We start from the raw sequence: 10753 nt of genomic DNA, 5'->3' as shown, positions 1-10753 counted from the left end.
TTTATTTTTTTTTAACGGATATTGCAGTTTGTCTTTCAATTTTAGTAAAAACATTTTGCTTAATATCAGCTGCTTTTCAACTGTTTCTACTACTTGCAGGCAAGGGAATGTGGGATGTCAATTCAAGCGTTGGATTCCTTCAGATTATCAAAGTATTCCATGATTTGGTCGTAGTCCATACCCAGATTCAGGTCCTCCAAACCCAGAAGCTCCTCTCGAACCCTGAAATCTTCTGCATCACCATCGTATTCTGTAGCAGAGAACATAGGATTCCCTACTATCGTTGCTCGCTTCACTTCTGGACTGTTGCCCCTACGCTGGACTCCTCCACAAGCCATCACACCTTCGGTTGGGAACTCTACAAAAGCTGGATCGGGGAGGGCATCTTCTTCATCGTCTTCATCTTCCCGGGACGTTATGTATGTTCCGTCTTTGGACTGCCTCTTGGGCTGCTGGTTTTTAGCAGCGTCTTCTTTAGAGTGATGGTACCTCAACTGCTGGAGGTTGCTTAATTCTTGGTTGTAGTTTTTCTGCCTACTGTTAGCTTCCTCTGGTAGATGGTCTGGTGGCTTAGGTGGAGCCACCGAATCAGCTGCATGGTGATGCCCGGAAGAGCTAGATTTGCCGTTACGGTGGTTGTTGATATTTCTGTGGTGGTGATGGTGGTGGTGGTGGCGGCGAGGTGGTGCGGGTGTCGGGGCCACAATGGTGGTTGGGAGAGCATTGACCCTCTGATCTATGGTTACTCTGGCAATGCCTGTTTCTGGCAGCTGTTGCTGTGATGGCGGTGGAGGCGGTGGTGGGGACTGCTGGTGCTGTGGTAAGAAGCCAGGCATTGGTCCCGGTTGTCTTGAAGGGCCAATGCGGGCTGTCACACCGATGTTGCGATGGGGTGGGACTGGAGGTTTATATTCTCCTTCAGAGCTCTCCGTACTCTCCCCGTGGTGATGCTGCTGCTGCTGGGGCTGCTGTTTTTCTAATGGAATGCCATGTGGTGGTAAAGGGGGTGGAGGTGGTGTGCTGGAAGAAATGAAGTTTTGCAAACATTTTGCATTTTTATGTAACTGCTTAATTTTGTAAACATTAAAAATGAAACAATAAGGTCATACCTCAATATTTTCTCAGTACACTACATGGTAGAAGAAAATAAAACAAAATGGAAAGATCATGTTGACAGAATGGCAGAGAATAGGTTACCAAAGAAGATAATGAATTATCGCCCGATCGGGAAAAGGGATCTGGGTAGACCTCGCAAGAGGTGGCTGGATGATAGAGACCGGAACAGGTGATATTTTTTTAAATTTTATTTTAGTAGGTTATTTTACGACGCTTTATCAACAGCTCAGGTTATTTAGCGTCTGAATGAGATGAAAGTGATAATGCTGGTGAAATGAGTCCGGGGTCCAACACCGAAAGTTACCCAGCATTTGCTCATATTGGGTTGAGGGAAAACCCCGGAAAAAACCTCAACCAGGTAACTTGCCCCGACCGGGAATCGAACCTGGGCCACCTGGTTTTGCGGCTAGGCATGCTAACCGTTACTCCACAGGTGTGGACAACAGGTGATATCACCTAATCCTTGAAGGGAGAAGAAGAAGAAGAAGAAGAAGAAGAAGAAGAAGAATGCTACTGGCAAAAGAGAAGCATCTGTTTTAAAAATAATATTATTTAGTAGAGTTGTCGATTAATCGAACCAATTAATTTTAAAACCGATTAACCGATCAAATGGACAGACCTACGCAATAACAGACCAACCGACAATTTGAAAAAAAAAAAAGAGATATTTGCACAAATATTTTGATGACAGGCTAATTTAACTCGGAAAAAATCAAGAATGTGATATCGGAATTTTGCTCCTATTTATAAGCAAAAATTCGTTTACTGCACAAAATTCATTTATTTATTTTGCTTTGAAATATTAATTCAACTTTCAAGGAAAAATTGTTCTGGGGCTGGGTATCGATCCCGGGACTCTTCGCTTAGCGTGCGAACGCTCTTCCGACTGAGCTACCCCAGGAACTATACATGACACCGTCACAATTTTTCCTTTGTATCCACACAATTCACAACGTCTTGTCAGCTCATGTGAGTTGTGTGGATACAAAGGAAAAATTGTGATGGTGTCGTGTATAGTTCCTGGGGTAGCTCAGTCGGAAGAGCGTTCGCGCGCTAAGAGAAGGGTCCCGGGATCGATACCCGGCCCTGGAACAATTTTTCCTTGAAATTATTCAAACCTGCTTTACAGGGAGCTACTACCTGAAAGCCAGATTTGCATTAATTCAACTGCTGGTCTCTTATTAAAAATCGGTTAGTCTTTTTCGCTATTATTTGTGATATTTTTTGTAATACTATGAATGTTATAATACTTCTTGCATAAAATGTTATATATAAAAAAACAGATTTATTTCAATGGCCAATATCTCGAAACAGGTTTTTGGCACTTGATCTCTTATTGCGTAACTCCGTTCAATAGTGCTTTAACTGATTCATCGGATCGATTAAAATTATCCCGTGGTGAAGGAAACATCTTTACCTATAATTTGGTGCACTAGAGTCTTAAGCTATGACGGACAAGTCATTAGTGTAAAGTGTGTAAACCCATGTTGTTCTTTTCTTGCTTTAGAAAAGTAAAAGCAATAATATTGTCAAGTACAACTACGCACAAATTCTCACAAATGAACACGGTGACACCTATTATAACAAAGCAAAGATATTTGAATTATTAAATATTATATAAATTATTAATAACTGATGTGATGCTGACCTATTAATAAGATGATTGAGCTTCTTTTTAGCATGCTAGAATATAAATTTAAGAACGAATATTCATAAGTACAAAGATCACAAAGGGATCTGGATTAAAGAGATTTCTGTGTTTCGTTTTGATTCAAATTAATGCGGAGAAACTCCACTCACACAAATTCGTTGACGGGAATGGCAGGAGGTGTGAAATGGCATCAATGAGCTCCTCGAACTCTTTGCGAGCACAAATCCTGAAGTCGCAGATCGACATGTTTTCGAATTTTACTTTCAGTGAACCGTTAATGAAAATTTTCAGCAGCATTTATTTTAATTTTAAGTTATAATAAGAGAATTTAGTGGCGATAGTGTTTTTTTAGTAGGTTATTTTACGACGCTTTATCAACAGCTTAGGTTATTTAGCATCTGAATGAGATGAAGGTGATAATGCCGGTGAAATGAGTCCTGGGTCCAACACCAAAGTTACCCAGTAATTGCTCATATTGAGTTGAGGGAAAACCCCGGAAAAAACCTCAACCAGGTAACTTGCCCCGACCGGGAATCGAACCTGGGCCACCTGGTTTCGCGGCCAGACGTGCTAGCCATTACTCCACAGGTTAGTGGCGACAGTGTAAAAAGGCTTGTAATCGCGTGTTACGTTCTCTCCCAATTTCTGAAAAGTATTTCAAGAATTGTGCCCTGAGATTTTGCAAGTGCCATTTGATTATTTTCAAACAGGCAACTGAAATGACATTCTTGATTATGGGATCACAATATTACTAGACTAGACGGCCTTTCGGAAGGCGGTTAGCTTCTATATGCCCCGTAGCATTTCTGGTATGTGACGTCACAAGCTTGTACAGTAGAACCAATCAGAATCAGTCTATAACAAGCACTTCCCGTGTTTGTTTGTTCAAGTGCGAGTGATTCAATACACTGAATAAGTAAAACTAACATTTACTGTGTGTATGTAAGGTAAATAAATGGAAGAAGAGACTGTAAAAAGACAAGTATTACACAAGCAGACGCAGAAAATAGTGTTTAAGGTGTATAATTATTTTAAAAACGTTAACGAGCAGAACGCTGCTGGCCATCTTGATCCTGGGAGCAACGTTGCCAACATGCAAGAAGCGACTGCAGAAGCATGTGGTGTGGAATTGAGAAACGTGCAAAGAATATTGTTAGTGAAGGAAACAGGATTTGTTTGGTGTCATGCTTACAGTAATCAACGGCTAAGGTCATTATTGTCTTTTGATAATTTAAATTCTCTCCTGCGCTATTTGTATCGCATGTGCTCGTGAAGTACGATGTGGCAATGTTGTACGCTGCCTTGCCCTCTCTATCTCTCTCTCTCGACGCAAACACTAGCAGACAACCGCCTTCCGAATTGTCGTCGACTCTAGTGTAACGAGCAAAGCTGCAAGGTGTAGAGGAAAGAATGTTAGAACTAGAAAATGAAGAGCACTGTTTTGGAAAGAAATATTTTTCTGAAATTAAAAATTAAATCTTGTCACTCTACTGTTGTTATCAATAGCTAAGGAATGATACCTTGTATCTACAAAAATGGTCATTTAGTTAATCTAAATAATAAAGTAGTTAAATTACATTATTATTATGTTCACAAAATTGGATAGTTAACTGACGTTTTGTTCTCGAGTAGAAGATCTTGCAAAGCAGAAACATATTTTAAAAGTTCGTATATTTCGAGAAAAAATAATTTTTAAAACTTTTTTTATTCACCTGCAAATTACAGATACGAAGTATCACTTCTTAGCCATCAGTATAAAGGAAAGAGAAAGATAGAGAGAGATAATCTGGTGCTCCAAAATTGCACGATCTTACGTCCAGGCAGTGGCAGCTGATTGACTGAGGCAAGTGAGGCCGGGCCTCAGTCACTTGGCTTAACTGAAATCAAATTTTGTGTTTTCATATAATGTATTAGTTATTTGAAAGAAAGCATATATCGCTGTAGAAGCATTTGAAAACTTTGATGTATATAGACCTGTTTTTCAGTAAAATTTGTTCCTGAGGCCAGGATTGCTCGTGCCGGGTTTGGCTTGTGATGTATATAGACCTGTTTTGCAGTAAAATTTGTTCCTGAGGCCAGAATCGTTCGTGCCGGGTCTCGCTTAATGCATTTCATGTCCTTTCGCGGGCTTTGAGTTTGCGCTTAAAATGTTGTAGCTGAGGCACAATTCGTCTGGCCTGGTCAGATTTCACTCGTCCCATCCATGGGCCGGCCTCAAGGGTAAAGTGGGGTGGGAATAGCAGTGGTGACGTGTCTTCCTAACTAGGCCATAAATAACAAAATTCCAGCTCTTTGGCAGGCAGAGACCCACTCGATTCTCTCCCCTTATGTCTCAGTTTATGACATATAAGCGAGGGTGTAGTACAGTAGTGAATGTGGGCCAATGTTGTTATGTATTTCGGGAAAATATAAACAGAAACAAATGAGAGAAGTAATGCTGGTGCAGTTAATTCATTGTTAGAGTGTCCTTTTTTGAGAAGAAATAATACTGAAAGAAAGGAAGTTTTAAATAAAGAGAGAGACTACCGAGATACCTATGACATCGCTGATAATTTTTCTCAGACAATCTTAAAACGCGAGTTTCTATTGCATCCTGGTATGGGCAACATAAATGGTTATGTGGTAATGTGATGCAAAATAAACTTCTCTTGGCCTTGTTTGTTGCTGTCAAAGAAAAAAAATAAAAAGAAAAGAAAGAAAGGGGAATTTCAACACATAATATGGGTTGCTTCATCACACTGAAACAATCACTGAAACTCAGAGCATAACAGCTTATTTGGTGAGTGAAATTATTATTTTTCATTGATAATAATAAGAATAGACTAATAATAATAATAATAATAATAATAATAATAATAATAATAATAATAATAATAATAATAATAATACAGTAATAATGGTATTAATAATATAATAGCAATAATAATTAATATCATAAACAAACATTTCCTTTCGGAGGCAATTAAACTAGTTGCATCTGGCCTCACCGAGGATTTTGATCACCGGCCGCTACTGCGTCCAGGTCCTCTGTGGCTAACCCTGAATCTGGTCCTGATCATTCAGTGTTTATCATGAAATAATATATGTACTGGTAGGCCTATATCTCTTCTATAATTTTACATACACTCTCACATCTCTTTGCGTACCCCTGTTGAATACGACTGAATTAAATTATTTATCAACATGTCACGCCATTTTCATAGTGTAATAATACTCCTTGAGTCTTAAAATTACGCCATACCGTACTTAATTATTAATGGTTATGTTAGCTAAAAGTATGTACTTACTTTAAAAAAAAATTGGAAAGATATTTACGAGTAAATGTGTTCAAACCAGACCCTCGTCTTATAGAAAAAGAATTTACTAGGCAGTGGTCTCGCAAAGGTTGAGAACCACTACTTTATAGGACATAGTAGGCTCGCTCGCTCAATCACTCACACACTCACTCACTCACTCACTCACACACTCACTCACTCACTCACTCACTCACTCACTCACTCACTCACTCAGTCAGTGAGTCAGTCAGTGAGTCAGTCAGTCAGTCAGTCAGTCAGTCAGTCAGTCAGTCAGTCAGTCAGTTAGTCAGTCAAACTTTTAGTAATAACATATGTTATGTAACTGTAAATACCCACGCACGAGCATTTGCTCTTTTGGGTGCAAACTACATGTAGCCTATATTTCAAATGTACTGCTGTATATGTAATTTGCAATTTCAACAAATCCAATATATAGTTCATCACTTTATCATTATATAACCTAGTATGAAGAAACCATGCTGTGGTAGTGCACTCTTTCTACGAGACTTAAAATAGAAAGGCGTGCTTCTAATGTCACAGATATAAAAAAATTGATTTTTGGTTGTCTATGAATTGTGATTTCTTATAAATTATTATAGTCGCGTCGCTGTTATTTCCGCCGTGACTCCTCCCTTTGCTTACGCCTTAGGAAATGAAGACTCTACAGGGTGTTTAAAAAATACGGGGCATAATTTCAGGTATGTATTTCCCACATGTAGACAATCAAAATAGTTCATTACAACATGTGTCCGGAAATGCTTCATGTCCGAGTTATGGCCTTCACAACATTGAAATTCACAGGAACGTTTTTCTTTCCGCAGGTCATTGTCATTACAGAAGATGTTCAAAATGTCCACCTCCTGCTTGAATACAGACCTCACATCGATGTCTCATTGACCTGCGAACACGATCCCAAACTCCAGGAGTATTGCGTATGTCCTCAGAACATGCCACAATTCGATTCCGAAGGGATTCCAAATCACGCACCGGAGACGAATAAACCAATGATTTTAAATGGCCCCACAAGTAGAAATCGAGAGGGTTCAGATCAGGTGAGCGTGCAGGCCAAGCAATTGGGCCACCCCTACCTATCCATCGATCAGGAAACCTTCGATCCAAGTACCGGCGAGCCGTACGACTGAAGTGTGCAAGAGCGCCATCATGCAAGAAGTGAATGTGTTGACGACTGATCAGTGGAGTGTCTTCTAAAACATGAGGTATGGTGTTTTCCAGGAAGTTTGTGTACGCCTGCCCCGTAAGTCTGTTTATAAGTACATGGGGTCCAACTAATCGATCACCTATGATACCGGCCCACATGTTGAGGGAGAACCGCACCTGGTGATGAGATGGAACAATTGCACGTGGGTTTTCATACGCCCATACATGCTGATTGTGGAAATTTGTTATGCCATCTCGTGTCAACTGTGCTTCATCTGTAAATAATACTAAGGCAGGAAAGTTCGGATTTACACCACACTGCTGCAAGAACCACTGACAGAACCTAACTCGTGCAGGGTAATCTGCTGGTGACAGGGCCTGTACACGTTGCAAATGATAAGGATACAATTGATACTCTTTCAACAGTCTCCAGACAGTCGTATGAGGAACATTGACTTGCAACGCTACCCTTCGTGTGCTGATAGAAGGAGTCATGTTCACAGCCTCCAGAATCTCCTCCTGTACTTCTGGAGTTGTAGATCTTGATCGTCCCCTTTCCAAACCAGGAGAGTTAAATTTTCCATACTCGCACAGACGGTAATGGAAATGTACAAATGTCTTCCGATCTGGACAATGTCGCTGTGGGTACCTCTCCTGGTACAAACGACGAGTCAGCGCAGCATTGCCGTCCGCCTTACTGTACATGAAGTGTATCTCTGCCAGCTCATGATTTGAATACATGTCGCACAGTCTAACGCCTACACAACACTGAATGTAACCTTCGCCTCGGAATGAACTGTCAGAGTGCCCTCTTAATGTCTCCTTTGACCGCAACGACCTGCGGAAAGAAAAACGTTCCTGTGAATTTCAATGTTGTGAAGACCATAACTCGGAAATAAAGCATTTCCGGTCACATGTTGTAATGAACTATTTTCATTGTCTACATGTGGGAAATACATACCTGAAATTATGCCCCTTAGGTAGGTAGTATCATTCGCCATTTTTGTTCTTTCATTTCCGAGCTACCAGACGAGGAATCTATTTGCTGCACCGTTAAACATTATCATGTCGTAGCTCCTATGAGAATAAATCAAACGCACTGTAATTGAGCAAATAATTGAGCAACAAATAATGTCCTCATGTGCTTTCTGTGAACGCCAACGAAAGAGCCAAAATGGCGGGCGATTATATTTAGTATTTATCGAGCCTTAGAAAGTGCATTACGTCATCAGCAGTGAATGGCAAGATGCATACGTTTAAATGAAACCAAACTGCAACGTGATTGGCTGCCAGAAATAAGAGCGACGGGACTATAACAGCATGTTGTTCATGTACAATATCTATTATTCACTTTATTCGCAAATCAGAAGCTACTGATGAAAGACAAATAAATTGACATTTTTTTAGTGAAGAATTGTTTTTAGAAGAGGGAGGGGTGATAGTAGTAGGAAGAAGTATGAAGTGCATAAGATTTGCTGATGATATGGTTAGCAGAAGAGGAGATGAAACTAAAGGATATGCTACTGGAGCTAAATGACAGCTGTGAGCAGTAAGAATAAGACCATGGTTATCAGAAGAAAAATAAAGAAGGTAAACGCGCGAAATGAAACGAGGCAGTGAAACAAGTGGACAGCTTCAAATACTTGAAACGTTATGTAAATCCCACTGCTTACTGGATCGCATTCTATGGCTGCTTACATTACTAGCTCAATTAACGCTTATGTGTGAGTAGCCACTAGGTGGCAGGTAGTGCACACCACTATTAAGGTTATCAGTGTATGCGTGTATTTTAGGGATGTTAAGTGGTGTGCACTATCTATCACCTAGTGGCAAAATAACTTTCAGCAGGCAGTTAATGCAGCATAGGATGCGATCCAGCAGGCAGTGGTAAATCCATAGTAGCCATGCAGTACTGGTATACATTAATTATTCATAAATAAAACGAATAAGAATTGGTAGAATGACAACTGGAGAGTAACTGATATATAATGTAAGTAAACAGAATAATCTCGAAGTACCCCAAAGTAATTACTACCTGTATATGAAATAAATTTAAAAAATAACCTAAATTGATAGAATAACGAAAAAAGACATGAAACACCACAATAAGCATTCATAAATAAAATAAATAAACAGAACTGGTAACATGACAACAACAAATTAAAGACTAGTACTGGTACTCTAAAGAATAAGAATAGATAAAATGAAAACAGAAAAAACAAAATACAACAAAAGTGATTAATGTGTAGGTCTAAAATAAATAAACAGAAAAAACAGAATTGCTAGAACTACAATAAGAGAAAGGAAATATCCCAAGAATAGTTAGTGTGTAAAATAAATAAACAGAAGATTCAGGGTTGGTAGGATGACAATAGGACAAATGGAATACCCCAAAAATGAATAATGGGTAAAATAAACAAACAGAAGAATCAAAATTGGTATAATGATAATGTAAAATAAATTAACAAGAATCAGAATTGGTAGAATGACAATAGCAGAAAAGAATCATACTGGTATCGGTATCTAAAATAAATTAACAGAAGCATCAGAATTGGTAGGAACACATTAGAACAAATGAAATGCCTCAGAAATTATAAACAGAATTGGTAAAATGATAACAAATTAAAGACTAGTACTGATACTCTAAAGAATAAGAATAGATAAAATGAAAACAGAATACACAAAATACAACAAAAGTGATTAATGTGTAGGTCTAAAATAAATAAACAGAAAAATAGAATTGCTAGAACTACAATAAGAGAAAGGAAATATCACAAGAATAGTTAGTGTGTAAAATAAATTAACAGAAGATTCAGGGTTGGTAGGATGACAATAGGACAAATGGAATACCCCAAAAATGAATAATGGGTAAAATAAACAAACAGAAGAATCAAAATTGGTATAATGATAATGTAAAATAAATTAACAAGAATCAGAATTGGTAGAATGACAATAGGAGAAAAGAATCATACTGGTACCGGTATCTAAAATAAATTAACAGAAGCATCAGAATTGGTAGGAACACATTAGAACAAATAAAATGCCTCAGAAATTATAAACAGAATTGGTAAAATGGCAACAACAAATTAAAGACTAGTACTGATACTCTAAAGAATAAGAATAGATAAAATGAAAACAGAAAAAACAAAATACAACAAAAGTGATTAATGTGTAGGTCTAAAATAAATAAACAGAAAAAACAGAATTGCTAGAACTACAATAAGAGAAAAGAAATATCCCAAGAATAGTTAGTGTGTAAAATAAATTAACAGAAGATTCAGGGTTGGTAGGATGACAATAGGACAAATGGAATACCCCAAAAATGAATAATGGGTAAAATAAACAAACAGAAGAATCAAAATTGGTATAATGATAATGTAAAATAAATTAACAAGAATCAGAATTGGTAGAATGACAATAGGAGAAAAGAATCATACTGGTACTGGTATCTAAAATAAATTAACAGAAGCATCAGAATTGGTAGGAACACATTAGAACAAATAAAATGCCTCAGAAATTATAAACAGAATTG

General features: G+C 38.3%; 1 protein-coding gene across 1 annotated transcript in view; it reads right to left on the bottom strand.

Moving 5' to 3' along the window:
• Window positions 1–10753, bottom strand: part of dtn (transmembrane protein 132C dtn) — a 520213-nt gene continuing 509460 nt past the window's right edge. Inside the window, exon 11 of the mRNA XM_069848687.1 lies at window positions 1–1020. Coding sequence (XP_069704788.1) covers window positions 123–1020 — 898 coding nt within the window. The 3' untranslated portion in view covers window positions 1–122. The remainder of the gene's footprint in view (window positions 1021–10753) is intronic.

This window comes from Periplaneta americana, chromosome 15, assembly GCF_040183065.1.
Source record: "Periplaneta americana isolate PAMFEO1 chromosome 15, P.americana_PAMFEO1_priV1, whole genome shotgun sequence".
Taxonomy (NCBI): Eukaryota; Metazoa; Arthropoda; class Insecta; order Blattodea; family Blattidae; genus Periplaneta; species Periplaneta americana.
Note: the sequence above shows the minus strand (reverse complement) of the source record. Positions and strands in the feature narration are given on the sequence as shown.